The 19708-nt window shown below is 34.7% G+C and overlaps 1 protein-coding gene across 2 annotated transcripts in view; it reads left to right on the top strand.

The window, feature by feature from the left end:
* The window catches only part of KCNH7 (potassium voltage-gated channel subfamily H member 7), a 475858-nt gene that overhangs the window by 327706 nt on the left and 128444 nt on the right, over positions 1 to 19708 (top strand). For both annotated transcript variants that reach the window (XM_070507994.1, XM_070507993.1), the window contains exons 4-5: positions 2328 to 2756; positions 7275 to 7295. In XM_070507994.1, coding sequence (XP_070364095.1) covers positions 2328 to 2756; positions 7275 to 7295 — 450 coding nt within the window. The remainder of the gene's footprint in view (positions 1 to 2327; positions 2757 to 7274; positions 7296 to 19708) is intronic.

Below are 19708 nucleotides of genomic sequence, written 5' to 3'. Positions count from 1 at the left end.
CTGGCTGGGCTTGGAGGGATAGATCATGAGATTGGATTTGCTATGAGATTTTGAGGTCTATTTAAGACTTTCAAATGAAGATGTTGATAAGGCCATTAAACATGCAGGCCTGGAACTAAGAGAAGAAGTCTAGGCTGGAGATACAGATTTATGAACCATTGGACTAGAGATGGAATTTAAAATATGTGTGTAGATAAGACCATCCACTGGAAGAGTATACTCAAATAAAATTCAAAGAGGTTCATGAATTTTAAGAGTGTTCTTCCATGTTTAAAACCATCCTCAATGCATTGAGGAAAAGTTCATAGTAAATATATTAAAGATAATGGTTCCCATGACACTTAAGGAATATAAGAAGGTAAGATAACCTTGTAGCCCAAAGATAGCAAATGTCTGACTAGAAGGGCGATCTGTAATTGTAAAGCCAAGGAATGATGTGGACCTAAGCTACTGCACTGGCCATAGAAATTAGAAACTACATTTTCTTGTAGACAATAATTAGAAAAGCTTTGAATTACACAATATTGTTTGGATGCTTTCTCTTATCTTTTCATTTCTTCTAGTGGTAGAAGTTTTATCTTAGTTTTTTTTAAAATTTATAAAAGGATGCATGCTTGATGCAACAAACATCTTTATATTTTTATGTATATATATCTTTATATAAAGGGATATATAAAGAAGAATGCAATACTTTATACTTTCCCACTTCCAAACCCACTTAGCCAATCAACATTAAAAGTCTGGAGTATGTTCTTCACATCTCTCTACTCCCATACAACTTATATGGAAAAATATATGCTTTTATTATTTTTAATGAAGTAATATCATCATAAACACACTAAGCTGAAACTTGCTTTTTCACTTAACACTGTATTTGAGTAACCCTCTAATCAAAACATACACATATTATTGTTTTTTAAAGAACACCATAAGATTCCAAAGTATATAAATGCCATAATTTACTCAACCATTCTCCTTTTAATGGATATTCAGATTGTTTTTATTTTTTGTGCCTTTGTAATATACTATAAATGGGATTGCTAAGTCAGTGTATTTTTTCATTTTAATACATATTGTAAACCAGCTTTCCAAAGAAGTTGTAGCAATTTGCAATCCCACCAGCAAAGGGTCAGAATGCTTGCCAGCATTCTTTGCCAGCACTAGATGTTATGCTTCTTTTTCCTCTTTTACTGCTAAATTGAAGAGTGGAAAATGATATCTTTTGTTTTAATTTGCATTTTTTACTACCAATAAGTTTATGTATTTATTAGCTAATATTTTAATTTTTTTTTAAAGATTTTATTTTTTCCTTTTTCTCCCCAAAGTCCCCGGGTACATAGTTGTATACTCTTCCTTGTGGGTCCTTCTAGTTGTGGCATGTGGGACGCTGCCTCAGCATGGTTTGATGAGCACTGCCATGTCCGCGCCCAGGATTTGAACCAACAAAACACTGGGCCACCTGCAGGGGAGCACGTGAACTTAACCACTGGGCCACGGGGCCAGCCCCTAATATTTTAATTTTTAATGTCCACTCTTCACTCTTCAATGTTTATATTTATTGTCCTTCTAAGCATTATCCACTCTGAGATATGTAAAACAATTTCATGCCTTATCCTCAGTTTCAAAACAAAAAGTCAGGAAAAAGAAATTCTTGTCGTTACGATACATCTCTCTCTCTGAAACCAAAAGCTTTTTAAGAATTCCAAATAGAATGAGGAACATCTCATACACAGTTGACCCCACTTCCCCAACCACGTTGACATACAATATTATCCAATACAAACCTGCTAGGTATGTCAGGCCAGTTCCTTACCCCCACCTCTTTCTCTTCCCTCCTACTTCCGATACAATAACCCCCCTACCCCCCACTCCCCCAGCACACACACACATGCAAACACTATAATCTTTCCTGTGTCTGTCCTTTTTACACATGGTGCTCCATCTCTTCTTTTCCTTTCTAAACTGTGTTCCACCCTTCACATTCCCTTAAAAAATGGATGTATGGTGGATATATGATTTTAATTTGTTAAACCAAAGAAGCCTCTTATGATCCAAATAATGCTTTCATGTCACTGGAGTATATCTAACCATCAGAAACATGGTAAAATTATTTTACTACTTTCTTTCTACTGATATGATAATTCATATTGGCCTCAGAAATTTTCTACGATATCTCACATTACAACTGTAGATGATTTGCTTAAATATTGATTAATAACTCTTTTTACATGTATTTAAATATGAGTAAACAATGTTTGTTTGTGTGTGTGTTCCAAGGAATACACTCTTTGTCTTGTGATAATACTCTTTCTTCTCTCCATTTGTAGGGAAGCTTTTTGGGTTCAAATTCCCTGGTCTGAGAGTTCTCACTTACAGAAAGCAATCGTTACCACAAGAAGACCCCGATGTGGTAGTAATTGATTCATCTAAACACAGTGATGATTCAGTAGCCATGAAGCACTTTAAGTCTCCTACAAAAGAAAGCTGCAGCCCCTCCGAAGCAGATGATACAAAAGCCTTGATACAGCCCAGCAAATGCTCCCCCCTGGTGAATATATCTGGACCTCTTGACCATTCCTCGCCCAAAAGACAATGGGACCGACTCTACCCTGACATGCTGCAGTCAAGTTCCCAGCTGACTCATTCCAGATCGAAGGAAAGCATTTGTAGTATACGGAGGGCTTCTTCAGTGCATGATATAGAAGGATACAGTGTCCACCCCAAGAATGTGTTCAGAGACCGACATGCCAGTGAAGGTATGTTTGGGTTTTTTAAAATATGGAAACATATATTAATGGGTAACAAAAGATAATCTCCATTTGTTTTTAATTTCAACATTAATATTTATGCCTTGAAGAAATAAATATGAGTAAAGGTATTAAAAATATGAGTCCTACATTCAGAATTGTTACTAATTTCTTTTTTGAACCCTAGTAATAATTTGGTTTCTTCTGGCTTCTTTATCTATGTTTCTGAAATAGTATAATAACCATATCTGCCTAATTTATGGAGTGTTAATTAATTAATGCTTAATATAAGATACGCTTAAGTGATGGCACGATCAAGCATAATTAATTTTGATGCATTTCGCGAATAGTCAAGCCCTGGGCAGACAGAGTGGTGTGCTATCGCCGAACTCTTGTATTGACCCACTCTTTCCAAAAGAAGAGGTGTAGGAAATGTGATGTATTTAGTGATCAGAAAGCTGTAAACTGATTGGGGGTGGGGAGGGAATGAGTAGCCAGAAGGGGAAAGGTTTAGTGAAAAAAAAACCAACTGGAATTCTTAATCTCAAACAAAACCAACTTGAAAAGCAAATTCAGAATTCATTTGTTTCTCCCCGGCCTCTTTCTGTTCACATTCTTATATTAGCCAGTAGTGAAAGTAGGGATGCTTAAAGCCAGTGACAAACAATTTGTCATTAACACAATAATGGATAAGGTTTGTTGAGTATTTACCTACGTGAGGCAATCTAAGTGCTTGACACACGTTAACTCTCATTGAATTCTCACAGCAACTCTGTGAGTTAGGGATTATTATTAAGCCCCATTTTATAAATGAGGAAACTGAGGCTTAGATATCTTAAATAAATGATTGGCCCAAGGTTACAGAGTGCCAGAGCCAGCCTTCAAACCCAGGACTGGCTCTCTCCAGAATCTACAATCCATCCATGCAAAGTTTTTCTCCCCTCACTCCTGAAACCTTGCTCCATGAACCTGGCCATAGGAGGGCTCTGCTGAGTCACTGAACTCTCCCCAGGGGGTCCAAGATTCAGAGTACCTGTTGCATGAATACATTGGTCCCACTTTTCTAAATCCTACAGATTTGGGTTCTCCCTGGTATTTATTCCTTCGAGTGCCCCTCATCATCCATGCTGCTGCTAATTTTCATTTTAAAACATAAATCTGATCACAGGGCTCCTTAGTGTAGGGTACCAGGCACTTTGCCAGCTGGCCACGGTTATTTTTCAAGCCTCATTTCTAGCCGTTGCAAGACTCCCTCCCCTACTGTCTACTCTATTCTAATCCTGCACAAAGATAATTGCCTTTTCTCAAAAATATATCACACATTTTCTTGCTTCCTTACTTTGTTCTGCCTGGAATACTCTTCCCCACTTTGTCCTTCCTCACACTACTACTCATAGCCATAAGAGCCATCTCCCCTGCCCAAATGAGAAGAATTAAATGATTCCACACCTGAGTGTGCAAAGCAGTGTTGACATGTTATAGCATTTATAGCATTCTACCTTTCTTCTGCATTATATATCTGTCTGTCATTCCTATTAGATATGCAAACAAATAATTAGATTGCTGAGAGCTCCTCTCACACAGGAGCTCCAGTATGGTTGGCCCCACATGCAGCCTTAGGATCCAGCACAATTGCCTGTTTAATGGCAGAAACTCAGTAAATGTGGATGTGACGTTGAGAAGACTGCTCATGAATGATGTTCCAAAACCACACACATCAGGAAATAATGAGTTATCTGTTCCACAACACGCTAAAATTTAAACCAAAATCTTAGGATTGAAAGAAAAGGTGAAAGAAAATGAATTGGCAGGAAAAAGTTCAAAGAGATTCAATATTGCAGAAAGAGACAGAACAGTTTTCTATAAGAAATCGGTTTAAGAAACTGTATATGGTACAAGAGCAATTAGTACATCCATTTTAATCTGTAGTCCAAAGAAGATCAAAAGGAAAACAAAATCAATGACAATTCCCAAACTGGATAATCATCTAAGGCCCTCCACCGTGTAGTAATGGCGTGCTCAATATCTCCTGACTGCATGAAAGCTCTGAAATTTGACCTTGGAGCAATGGATCCTATGAGCCAACAACAATAAATCCAATATGGTATTTCAAATGACCAACATCCACTGTGGTTAGTTTGTTCAGTTAGTGTGGTCATCTTTAGGAATCATACTGACTTTTCAGACATTGGCCTTATTGCCTGGAAGCTGATTTACAGTATAATAACAATCAGAAACAATAAACTTGAATATTTAATAAAAAATAATCTGTGCATGAAACAGACTTAGCCTGTGTTTTGACAGTCGTGCTGAGTAGGTCAGATCAGATTTCATGATTTAATTTCACTGTTTTCAATTTTATGTGGTCTCCATTTAGTACACAGTTACTGATACAATTATGGGAAAGAATGATTTAATACTTTTGGATTTCTCAGTACAGGTTATATACATGGACACTCGGTGTTGAGATCATCCTCAATTTTCTTCCTCCACCCAAGCTGTTATTTTAAAAAAGTGTGTTGATTTCTTGCAAATGCTACAGTCAACGTCTGGTTATCAATTGATAAATTCAGAGGACATTTTGTACTTCAGCTTTAGAGCAATTTTAGCTACAAAATCACTGATTAGCATAGAAGAAACTACACTTCCTAAGGCTATATAATTTGATATATCTTAGAAACTGAGCCACTGATAAGGGAAGATGGAAAACTTTAAAAATGGATTTTAATTTTATGAATTCACATAACTGTTTAACAGGTTAAATTCCCACATGCACTAGATTTTAATTCAAATTGTTGTCTCTTCAGTCAGGAAGAGAAATTGTCTCCTATATATAGGCTATCTTTACAGAACTTTAAATAATTTATAATACATTAGTGCATAATATTTTACATTATGCTTTCTTTAATCTACATCAACAAGTACCTTAGAACAGTACTTCTCAAACCATTTGTGGTGAAGGACCAGAATTCTGTTCTAACCTGTCATGGACCAATACATTTGTAAATACAATAAAAATGCACTACAAGAAAAATAAAATGAAATAAAATAGATGTACGAAATATAAATCCCAATTGTTTTATTATTAGATTGAACAGACATAAAATTACTCTGTCACATTGCTACAAGACTCTAAATGCTTACTCTAATTTCTTCACTTATGCTGTCGTGGAGGAGTAACAAGCAGGTCTCAGCTGTCACCAGTGCACAGACTGCATGCCCTGCCTAGAACGTCAAAGCAGCATTAACTATATAAACGTAACTTTTGGTCAGTGTTTTGGAAATTTGCAAATTTCCAGGTTTTGTGAGTAGAATCTTAATTTTTCACCACTTGCGAGCAGTTGTTACTTACTAATGATTTTTGGCCCAGCTTCTGATGGAGATAATTAATTCTATGTAATTGAGGTCTCTTCCTTTATCCCTATTCACTTTTCACGGTCCCTCAAAGAGAACAGAGCATTGTCATGTAAGGTCATCATTTTATTTGTGTATCTCTGTTTGAGGCAATGTCTACACTAGCAATTCAATACACCACATTATTGAAATTGTTTCCATTGTAAGCTTTGGAACACGTATGATATATTGCAAGATTTTAAATATGCATACGTTAGCATAGATGTCAACAAATGTTGAACAGATTTTTCAGATTTTGTATATATTTGAATGGTTTTGACATGACTTCATTTATTTTAAGCTTGTTTGTTTCAAAACTAGTAATGCATATTTTGTTAGTAGCAAATAGCAGCAGAGTCAGATTGCTAATCTCAAAACAAATCTGAAAACATTCCATTCTGAGATTTGAAAGCATTTTAATATAAATAAATTTCCTAAATATTCTAGGTATTACACTGAATGCACCGTGACAACATGAATGTAAAACCTCACATTACCTTGAAACAGTCAAATCTCTCACTGATTTCTTATAATTATTTTTGCCTAAGAATGACTCTCTGAGTACTATTAGGCACTCTCAAAACATACATTGAAAAACATTTGTAGGAGGGATAGTTAATAAAATTATGATTAATAGCATAAGTTGGTTTATTAAGGTAAACGGTTGTCTTAGAAACATTTTTCATTATTAACATATTAGGTTCAAGTATACAAAAAAGTATTACTTAATGTGCAAAATGTTGTGTATTCTTTCTTTGTCAGTGATGGCTGAACCAACACTAAAATTGGCTTCTGACAAGGCTGAAAGTACTTATCACAACTGCAGGCAGCTAGGGATGTCTTTCTCCAAACTGTCATAATTATAAAATCTGTATCTTAGAATCCATTTAAATTAAGTGAGATAAATGTTTCACATATTTGAACATGAATGCTTATGATGGCAGATATTAGTTTTAGTATATGCATGTTACTTGGTTGAATAGTGCAAAATGTCATTAATTTCAAAGATAAATTTTCAATCATTACATCCTGTTTTCTCTATTTGTTTTTACAGAGGTAATTCAATGTATATAACATAATTTTAGTCTTCTTTTTATATTTCTCTCTTTTTTTATCCTTCTGTGCTCAAAACAGACAATGGTCGCAGTGTCAAAGGTAATGTACAAGCTCAAACTTTACCATCCAATTCTCAAAGTGCCCCTCTACTCGGCATGTTAATTTGCCTGCTGTATGCCCTGTTCAATGCAACATCACGCTGCCCTTAGCTAGTCCGGGTGCCTGGTGGAGACATCATGGCTTGATTTTGTTGGAGACGTTGTTACTTCCTCAGCTGTGTCACCAAAATGATTATGAACTCCTTTTTCCTGCAAGAAGTATGAACGTAGGTTGACAATGCACACTTCCTAAATATTTAAATCATTTGAAAAGAAACAAATATCAAGCTAAATATACTACCGTCTGAAAGAGGCACATAAGCCTATTTCAACCAAAAAAGTTTTTTTCAGTACAAGATTAAATAAAATAACCAAAGTGCTACATGACAGCATTACTTCACTTGTTCCTCTTTTGTTTCCTTAAAACTAGTTTCACGTTCCTGGATGGCAGGGGGTATGGTTTTAAGCTTACTGTAGTAAACTGTACATGCATGATAGTCATGTTCTACTTTTCTATATTGCATTTCAATCATTTTTAATTGTGTACTATATTAGTCTGAAATCACTGGCATGACCTACAGCTACTGTAGGGTAATGTTTAACAGGCAATACCTCTGGATAAATTTGGATTTGGCTAAAAATTTGAAATCCACTTCTGTTTTTCTACTATATCGCAGTAGATACAAAGAATCACAAAATATAATGATTGTATTATTCTCATCAAATTGAAAACTTTTGGGGCTTAGTCTTTTTACATCGGCCATACATGCTGCTGTGGGTGTGCACATGGTGACAATGACTCGTTTTATGCATGTGTGTTGCATGGACACGTCTCCACCAGTAACCATCATTACTTAGAATTCACTGTTTTGGCCTCTTCCATATGTCAGTGCTACTCTGATCACCGTGAAGTTTTGTATATTGATTTCTCAATTGCTTCCCTAATTAATATAGAGCTGGTGAAGGTTATGAATTAAGAGCACTAGAAACTAAAGATGTTTTCTGGTCAGCAGCCCAGGGTAATTTGAAAACAAAGGAAACTGTGGTGGCCTCTCCCCAGCACAACTTTATTTTGTAAGCACTTCACAAAGGGTCTATGCAGGTGACCTCCAATAAAGGGATAGGATGTAATCTCTGTGAGGGTTCTATCCTTGGCCCGTCCGCTGGCCTGTCTAAAAGGGAGCAAACTAGTGTCAGCTGTGGGTGGTGATTTGAGTTGATATAATTCAGAACATAACCTCAAGAAACAGGATACAGACAGCTCTCACCAACTTGCCTGTGTGAAATATGACTGATTCTTTCATCTAATAATTAGCAATAAATTATTAGACATTAATTTTCCAGTGATCTTTTCAATGCGGTGAGAAATGAATCTAATTTTTCTCAATAAATAGAAATTTGAGCTTGCTTATCTCCCAAGCTAGTAGTTCACATAGTTGTTATTCAAACTATAGTAATTTTATTTTTGTCTCATAAACTGATCCATTTCATCTCCAACCTTTTTTCCTCAACCTTCCATTTTTTTAATGGTAAGAGTCTTTGAATGAAAATGAATCATCAAGGTCAAAACTTAGGATTAGGAAACTCTAAACCACTGTAGAAAGTGTTCACATATTAAAATTTATGAAGTTAAGCTCCCAAATTAGATAAAACGTGCAAATTTAATAAAAATTTAATGTAAACGTATCCTCCCAAGTCTTCATTATTTGTTTAGATGCTGATTTGGAAAACTATTTAAAAAATAGTTGTGCCTGTCCCTTTAAGATTTTCACAGAGCAATTAATATACTAATCAGATATGTGACAATACATTAAGTGTGCTTTTTAAACCTTTTTGGCTTTTTTTTTAAACCACATTTAAATAAAAAATTTAAAATATAAAAGACAAATTTCTACAGTACTTTGTATACAAAAGCATTATTACAGTTTTTTCCATATCTAACTCAACCAAAAATCATTTCTTTGTCAAAATAAAATAAATAATTTAGGAGTGCATTTGAAAGGTCTCTAAGGTCATCTAGTTTATTCCCTTCAGGTGAGAGTGTTGTCTAAATCCCACTCTGCAGGTGACTGAGGCATCTTTATCTTCGGAGGGCCCCATTCTTCGACTTTCTTGGGAAAATACATTTTACTGCCTGTTACACAAAGAGCTAACCTAAATCCTTCTTGCTGAAGTGTAATTTTTTTTTTACCTTCATCTATCCTGAGTAGACAAAGATACTAACTGGCTACATCTAATCTTGGTGTAATATCACAGTCTAAAAACAGCAAATTGGTACTCACTCTTTTCTTCTAAAACTATTATAATTCCATTTAACCTTCTTTCTTAGGATCAATCTTGTTTCCCTTAAATAAATTCTCTTAGCACTTTAACTCTTTAAAATAAGACTTCAGAGATCTAAAAGTGCAACCCATTATTGAAGAGTGAAAAACGTTAATTCAAATAGTTTGCATATGAATTAATTCAAATAGATTATATGCTGTTTATATACACGTGTGTGTGCATTATATTTTTTAACCATGTCTCTAATATGTGACAGGTGAAACTAATCCTACCTCAGTCACTCATAAACTGATTTTCACGTCAAACTTAATGTTTTCCCTTCCTATTCTGCTTCTCGAGTCATCAATAAAAATTAACCCCACTTACCCTACTTAGTAACTAAGTCATCAGTATCATTTTACCCCTCTATTGCTTCCACCTCCTTACTATCCCAAGTAACTCTACGTCCTACTAACAATGGTATGTTCAGTTTTCAACTTGTCCATGATTCTGGCATGAGTCAGAAACAAAACTACTCTCAAGATTTATTACAGCTTTCACAAAGTTGATACAACTTGTTTCTCATAAGCTACATTGGCCATTACTAAACATTTATGATCTTATAAGAATCTGCAAATTGATTTTCAATGGTGACAATTTACTTCTGTAAATTATATGTCATGCACTGAAACAGACAGTATGGATATTGACTACAAATAATTTGATGATTACTTCTTATATAGCTCTCTAAGTTTAAATTGGTTGTCTTACGCTTATTGACACTGTTCTTTCATAAAATCCAATTACTAAACACTGCGTTTGCATTTTTTTAATGTTAGATCACTTCAGCAATTTAGATTTTGTTAAACTTTAGTCAAATAAACTCAGTGCCCTAAGAAATATTGTATAAAGTCTTGATAATTTGAAAATAACCTTAATCTTTTTTGTTTTCTTCTCTCTTGTCCCATTTGGCCCTCAAGAGCAATGATCTTTAAAACAAAAAATAGCACTAAAAGAAAATTTATCAGATGTCCTTAGCTATATTTCCCGCACCACCTAAAAAAGAATATATTCTCCTTTAGCATCTTGTAACTCATGATAAATTTAAATAGCCTCATCATAAAAATTTTAAATATCTTTAAAATACTTCCCAGTTGTTGCTTTAGCCTCTAGCTTGATCTTAAATGCAGAGGATTTCTTTATAGCTGGAAACTGGCCTACTTTATATTTAATCAGACACTTGAATTAGAGCTTTATATAGCTGTTGGTTTTGTCTACTTGGTCACCTGTTTTCCACTCCTCCTAGTACTCTAGAAAATTTAATCTAGTCATCCATTTTGCAAATGTTTCTCTCAAGGACATCAAGTCCTCCTATATACTTTTGAGCTTTACATTCCTTTCCATTGAATCTATTATTTCCCTTTATTTCTGCTCATTTATTTTCTTTAAATTCATTTACTTTATTTTTCAGGTTATTCTCCTTTCTTTCATTAGAATCCTAAATCCCATCTGTTCATGACCACTGTCAGTGAGGCTGCCTTTCACCCTTAAATCCTCAGCCAAGGCCTCTCTGAATATAGACCTAGGAGGTAGGAAACCTCGTATTCTGATGTCTAGTACTGGATTCTTATTCCCTTTTGGCTTCATATTCCACCTGCTTAGGTTTACAACAGCAAAGTGAGGATATTGCTAATACCTATCTTAATTAAAATTGTTGGAAATTTTTTTCATTAGAATTTAGATAGGTTTTAGATGAACCTAAGCCAACACTGATCATCCTGCAGACTCTAACAGACTTCTGCATATAAACATCAGCTTCAAAAACAATGGAAAAGAGCATAATGATCTTTGTTATACAAGATGAAATATATTGTAAATGTCTTATGTAAGTAGCATGCATGAATTATTAAGTAATATTTTAAGTTCTGCTGAATTCTTTAAATGTATAGATTTAAAAGAAAATCTACATTAAATTACTAACACTAAGAGCTTAAAAAGGAAATAGAATAGAGTAACAGTTTAAAGAGTTTTCCACCAGTAAATAAGAAAAGCAGAAATACTGACTACAATGAAGTTATAATATTCTGAGGCCAAATCTGAGTATGACACTTGCCAATCAGTGGTTTCTCAGGCTTATCAGACCCAATGTCCCCTTATTTCAACAATTATTTTGTTATACTTATTTTGTTATCATGAAACAACATTCTGGGACAATCTAACCTATTCCTAAAAGATGAACATGATTCCCTAACTGTCATATAAAGGAGAAATAAAAGGAAAGTAGTTTATAATAAAATGATATTTCTCTCAATATGTTACTGTTTAAATATAACTACACTAGAAGCCATAATACAATAATCAGACATAAGAAAAAAATTTGGCTTTAAGAAGATTAAGAACCCAAAAAGGCCCACACCAAAACACACAATAATTAAAATGTCAAGAAATAAAGATAGAGAAGCCTAAAAGCTGCAAGAGAAAGGCTACAAGTTACATACAAAGGAAACCCCACAAGGCTATCGACTGACTTCTTAGCAGAAACCTTACAGGCTAGAAGGGAGTGGCACGATATATTTAAAGTGCTGAAAGGAAAAAAACCCAAAAAACCTATGGCCAAGAATACTCTCCCCAGTAAGGTTATCACTCAGAATAGAAGGAGAAATAAAGAGTTTTCCAGAAAAGCAAAAACTAAAGGAGTTTATCACCAAGAAGCCAGCCTTACAAGAAATGGTAAAAGGACTTATTTAAGAAGAAAAGAAAAGACCACAAATAGGAATAAAATTATCAAAAATAAATAAATAAAATCACTTGTAAAGGCAGTAAAGGTAGCAGATCAACCACCTATGAAGCTAACATGAAGGTCAAGAAACAAAAGTACTAAAATTATCTATTTCCATGATAAGAGAGTAACGGATACAGACACACAAAAAAGAGGTTAAATACAATATCAAATACATAAAATGTTGGAGCAAGGGAGTGAAAGAATAGAGCCTTTAGCAAGCGATCAAACTAAACAAACCATCAACTTAATATAGATTGCTATATACGTAGGTTATTGTATATCAACCTCATGGTAATCACAAACCAGAAATCTATAATAAATACAAAAGAAAAGTTAAGAGAGAGGAACCCAAACATAATAGTAAAGAAAGCCATCAAACCACAAGGGAAGAGAGCAAGAGAAGAAGAAAGGAACAGAGAAGAACTACTAATACACCCACAAAAAGAGTGACAAAGTGGCAATAAATACATCCTTATCAATAGCTGCTTTGAATGTCAGTGGACTAAATGCTCCAATCAAAAGGCATAGGATGGCTGATCAGATAAAAAAACAAGAGACCCATGTATGTGCTGCATAGAAGAGACACACTTCAGACCTAAAGACACTCACAAAAAGAAAGTGAAGGGATGGAAAAAGATATTCCATGCAAAAGGCAATGAAAAGAAAGCTGAGGTAACAATATAAATATCAGAAAAAAGAGACTTTAAAATGAGAACTGTAACAAAAGACAACGAAGGGCACTACATAATGATAAAAGGAACAATCCAACAAGAGGATATAACACTTGTAAATATGTATGCACCCAATTTAGGAGAACCTAAATATATAAAGCCATTATTAACAGACATAAAAGAAGAAATAGACAGCAACACAGTAATAGAAGTGGACTTTAACACTCCACTTACACCAATAGATAGATCATCCAAACAGAAGATCAATAAGGAAATACTGGCTTTAAATAATACCTTAGACCAGATGGACTTAATAGATATATATAGAACATTCCATCCAAAAACCACAGAATATACATTCTTTTTGAATGCACATGGAACATTCTTCAAGATAGATCACATATTAGGCCACAAAACAAGTCTCAATAAATTTAAGAAGATTAAAATAATACCATACATCTTTTCTGACTACAACTATATGAAACTAGAAATGAACTACCGGAGGAAAATTGGAAAAGCCACATAAATGTGGATATTGAAGAAAACGCTACTGAACAACTATTGGGTCAACAAAGAAATCAAGGGAGAAATCAAAAAATACCTGGAGACAAATGAAAATGAAAATATGACATGCCAAAAATTTGTGGGATACAGAAAAAGTGGTTCTAAGAGGGAAGTTTATAGCAAAATAGCCCTACCTCAACAAACAAGAAAAATCTCTAATAAGCTATCTAACAGTGCACCTAAAGGAAATGGGAAAAGAAGAACAAAGCCCAAAATCAGTAGAAGGAAGGAATAATAAAAATCAGGGCAAAAGTAAATTAAATAGAGACTAGGAAAAATAGAAAAAAATCAATGAAACTAAGAGCTGGTTTCTCTGAAAAAATAAACAAAATTAACAAACCTTTATCCAGACTCACCAAAAAAAAAAAGCTCAAATAAATAAAATCAGAAATGAAAGAGGAGAAATTACAATGGACACAACAGAAATACAAAAGATTATAAGAGACGGCTCTAAAAAGCTATATGCCAACAAAGTGGATAGTCTGAAATAAATGGATAAATTCTTAGAATCATACAACCTTCCCAAACTGAATCAAGAAGAAATAGAGAATTTGAATAGACCAATCACCAATATGGAGAATGAAACAGTAATCAAAATCTTCTCAAAAAATGAAAGTCCAGGACCAGTTGGCTTCCCTGATGAATTCTACTAAACTTTCAAAGAAGAAGTAATACCTACCTTCTCAAACTCTTCCAAAAAATTCAAGAAGAGAGGAAGCTTCCTAACTCATTCTATGAAGCCAATATTACCCTGATACCAAAATCAGACAAGGACAACACAGAAAAACTACAATCACAGGCCAATATCACTGATGAACATTGATGCAAAAATCCTCAGCAAAATACTAGCAAATCAAATACAATAATACATTGTAAAGATTATACACTATGATCAAGTGGGATTTATTCCAGGCATGCAGAGATGGTTCAACATCCACAAATCAATCAATGTGATACACTACGTTAACAAAATGAAGAATAAAAATCACATGATCATCTCAGCAGATGCAGAGAAAGCATTTGGCAAGATACATCATCCATTTATGATAAAAACTCTGAATAAAATGGGTATGGAAGGAAAATATCTCAACATAATAAAGGCCATAAATGACAAACCCACAGCTAATATCATACCCAATGCAGAAAAATTGAAGCTATCCTTCTAAGAACAGGAACCAGACAAGGATGCCCACTTTTGCCACTCTTATTTGACATAGTATTGGAAGTCCTAGCCAGAGCAAACAGGAGAGAAAAAGAAATAAAATGAATCCCAATTGGAAAGGACGAAAAAAAAAACTACGTTATTTGCAGATGACATGATTTTGTATATAGAAAACACTAAAAAATGAAAAAAAACTTTTAGAAATAATAAATGAATATGGTAAAGCTGCAGGATACAAATTCAACATACAAAAATCAGTTGCGTTTCTATACACTAACAATGAAGTAGCAGAAAGAGAAAATAAGAATATAATTCCGTTTACAATTGTGGCAAAAAAATAAAGTACCCAGGAATAAATTTAACCAAAGAGGTAAAAGATCTGTACACTGAAAACTACAAAACATTGTTGAAAGAAATCCAAGGAGACACAAAGAAATGGAAAGATATTCCATGCTCTTGGATTGGAAGAACTAACACAGTTAAAATATCCATACTTTCTAAAGGAATCTACAGATTCAATGTAATCCTTATCAAATTTCTAATGACACTTTTCACAGAAATAGAACAAAAATTCCTAAAACTTATATAGAACAACAAAAGACCCCAAAGAGCCAAAAGAATCCTGAGAAAAAAAGAACAAAGCTGGAGGTATCACATTCTCTGATTTCAGAATATACTACAAAGCTATAGTAATCAAAACAGCATGATACTAGCACAAAAACAGACACACGCATCAATGGAACAGAATCAAGAGCCTAGAAATAAACCCACACATCTATGGACAGCTAATTTTTGACAAAGGAGCCAAGCGTATACAAGGGAGAAAGGAAAGTCTCTTCAATAAATGGTGTTGGTAAAACTGGACAGCCACATGCAAAAGAATGAAAGTAGGCCATTATCTTACACCATACACAAAAATTAACTCAAAATGGATTAAAGACATGAAACTTCTAGAAGAAACCATCAGCAGTATGCTCTTCAACATGTCTTAGCAGCATATTTTCAAATAATGTGTCTGATGAGGCAAGGGAAACAACAGAGAAATAAACAAATGCATCCACATCAAACTAAAAAGCTTCTGCACAGCAAAGGAAACCATCAACAAAACAAAAAGACCGCTTAACAGTTGGGAGAAGATATTTGCAAACCATATACCGATAAAATATGTAAAGAACTCATACATCTCAACAATAAAAAAACTAAGAATCCAATTAAAAAATGGGCAAAATATCTAAACAGACATTTTTCCAAAGAAGATATACAGATGGCAAACGGGCAAATAAAAGGATTTTCAACATCACTAATTATTAGGGAAATGCAAATCAAAACTACAATGAGATATCACCTTACACTCATCAGAATGGCTATAATTAACATGACAAGAAATAAAAAGTGTTGGAGAGGACGTGAAGAAAAGGGAACTCTCATATACTTCTGGTGGGAGTGCAAACTGGTACTGCTAATATGGAAAACAGTATGGAGATTCTTCAAAAAATTAAGAATAGAACTACCATATGACCCAGCTATTCCACTGCTGGGTATCTATCCAAAGAACGGACAGGAAATAGTCAATAGAAGCAGATCCGCAAATAGCATAGATTTGGAATTACAAGGAAAGAACTTTAAAATAGATATGACATTTATTTAATATCAAGTGCATAAAGATACGTGCACCCCTATGTTCATTGCAGCATTATTCACAATAGCCAAGACTTGGAAGCAACCTAGGTGCCCATCAAGGGATGAGTGGATAAAGAAGATGTGGTATATATACGTAATAGAATATTACTCAACCATAAAAACGATGAAATCTTGCCATTTGTGACAACATGGATAGACCTTGAGAGTATTATGGTAAGCAAAATGTCAGAGAGAGAAAGTCAAATACAATAATTTCACTCATAAATAGAAGATAAAAACAACAACAAACAAACACAAAGAGATAGAGATTAGATTGATGGTTACCGGTGGTGGGGGGGAGAATGGAGGGAGCAGGGCAAAAGGGATGATTAGGCACATGTGTGTGGTGATGGATGGTAATTAGTCTTTGGGTGGTGAGCATGATGTAATCTACACAGAAATTGAATTATAATGACATACACCTGAAATTTATGTAATGTTATACACCAATGCTACCTCAATAAAAATAAATAAATAAATAAAAATAAACATAAAAAAAGAGAAAACAGTCCATAGATGTACTTTATAAAATGATAAAACAGGAGTATGGATGGATCACAAAATAAAAACCATCATTGGAAGAAATAATAACAGATCAGACCTATTTATATATGAATTTTTAAAATGAGAAATAACTAAAATTGAATTATGAATATTATACAAAGACAAACTGGGGAGAAAATGAGAAAGTATGACATTCTCACAAATGAGCTGGCCCCTACTTTTAAGTGTAATGTCAGAATGATTCCCTAGGTGATCATATGCAACAGTAACGAATTGCTCAGAGGAAAGAAATCCCACTAAATGTCAGGACACACATTCATCTTCCAACACTTAAATAAGACCTTGTAGACCATATGCCTTCATAAGCAGTGGGCAGTGGAAAGCAGACTGGAAAAAGAAATGGCAATCAAGCCACGATGGAGAAGTTGTGGAAGATCTTTCGGAGTTATCAGAGTGAGATTGACAACCAATAAGCATTCCCAAAACAAATAATTTCCAGTGTTTAGTTTTTACCACATAGATTTCTTTTCATTGTATCACACATCATTCTACATATATAGAAGAACGATAATATGTTTGAAATAATATATTTGAAAGAAATTGCATTACTGATTTTCAGTGTGATTCCTATACTTCTCTGTGAAATTAATATTTGGTTCCAACACTGTTAGAAAAAAAAAGACTCAAATCTCTTTGCTTACATAGTTGCCTGTGACAGCTGCAAACACAGACTATAATCTGAAGTCTGAAATTTTGTATTGACAACTCAAGTGCCACAAGTAATGTAGCTCCACGTGATATGATTTTCCAAAATAGTTAACAACTTCTGGTAAAGTTCTGAACAAAACAAGGTAAAATCTTTTCTTTACTCATGGCTCTGGAGAGCTCAATGTATAGTCAAATCATGTTAAAAGTACATTGTACTCTTTATATGTGAGACAGGTTCAAGGCTCAGATCATTATAAGCAGGCTTTTCACCTACGTGAATGCCACAGGACAATTTTTCAAGGCGAGAGAATAGCCACCTCTTATCATTCTGACAACCAAAACTGCCCCCACAAATGCCCCCTAAGGCGAAGTAGTGTCATAGTGGAGACTACAGGCTTATCAATGTAGCCAATTGAGTGGAGTTTATTGGAACTGGTCACAAGGACAAAGTATATTATCAGTGCCTCTCTGCCTTAGCATCATAGATGATTCATGTTTTTATCTGATTTTTTAAAGACCTCTATAGACAATCTGCTACAGAAATCCAACATATAGAAGGATGACATAGAAAGAGAATTGAAAGATGGGCTCAAGGGTTTTAAAATACAATTTAACTATATACCTGAGCTCAACCCTCTATAATCTCTCGTCAGTGTCCCTGTGTGCAGTAAAATTGCCTAAGGAGTGAAAATAAGGCATTAGAGTTTGGGAAAAAACAGCCTCTAAGAAGTCTGAAGTCCTAGAATATTTTACAGATTTTAAATATTAAGATTTAGGCCGGGAATGCAGCCATATAATTCTGCAACAAAAGGAAACACTATCTAGGATATGTTATAATAAGAAACTCTCAGTCTGTGGTAGAGACTTCTACCGAGACCTGGAGAGTAGGGCTTCCTTCAGAGATCTATGTGAAGGCTAAATTAATTTGGTGCCACTTTTGGCTCTTCTTTCTTTCCTTTTTTTTTTTTGAGGAAGATTAGCCCTGAGCTAACTACTGCCAATCCTCCTCTTTTTGCTGAGGAAGACTGGCCCTGAGCTAACATCCATGCCCATCTTCCTCTACTTTATATGTGGGACGCCTACCACAGCATGGCGTGCCAAGCGGTGCCATGTCTGCACCTGGGATCCGAACCAGCGAACCCCGGGCTGCTGAGCAGAACATGCAAACTTAACCGCTGTGCCACCGGGCCAGCCCCTTGGCTCTTATTTCTATCCTTGTCATATAGATAGAAAAGAGTGAGAATCTATATGCAAGTAAGAACATACTGAGCAACAAATGCCCAGAGAGCTCAGTGACATTCTTCACCTAGATGGACTTGATCATCATCATGGATAAAATTCAGAGAAGAAACAGAAATGCAACTCAAGAAGGAGTGTTGGGGCTGCCCGGTGGCACAGCGGTTAAGTTCTCATGTTCTACTTCAGTGGCCCAGCGTTCACTGGTTGGGATCCCGGGTGGAGACCTGCACACCACTTGTCAAGCTATGCTGTGGCAGGTGTCCGACATGTAAAGTAGAGGAAGATGGGCACGGATGTTAACTCAGGGCCAGTCTTCCTCAGCAAAAAGAGGAGAATTGGAGGCAGATGTTAGCTCAGGGCTAATCTTCCTCAAAAAAAAAGAAATAAAGAAACAGTTTGTTAAATAGGTGAAAATTCTCCTAAAACCACTTCAAACTTTTATAATAAGCAAATATAAACTTTTATAAAACAAATACAGTGTGATTTTTCTCCAAGGTAACTATGAACTGATGGATATTCTTTCAGCACTATATTTGACCTGAGTTTATTGATTGTTGTGGTACAAAATATACAGTCTATAAATTTAACTTTCAAGTGTTTATACCTTGCTTGATGTGTAAAGTACATTTTGATGCCTTAAATGTGTTAATTTCATTCTGAACAGGCAAAAAAGAGCATAAGGCAAAATGCGCTGACCAGCAAGTTCATTCATGCAGTCTGTATGTTTTAAGCACTCTCTAAGGCAGAAAGTTAATGGCTGTGTAACACTTAGGCTGGGGATTTTCACAAAATTCTTCCTTATGGTAATTTTTAAGACCTACATAATGGTATAAGTAACATTA

The sequence above is a fragment of the Equus asinus genome, chromosome 4 (assembly GCF_041296235.1).
Source record: "Equus asinus isolate D_3611 breed Donkey chromosome 4, EquAss-T2T_v2, whole genome shotgun sequence".
Classification (NCBI taxonomy): Eukaryota; Metazoa; Chordata; class Mammalia; order Perissodactyla; family Equidae; genus Equus; species Equus asinus.
Note: the sequence above shows the minus strand (reverse complement) of the source record. Positions and strands in the feature narration are given on the sequence as shown.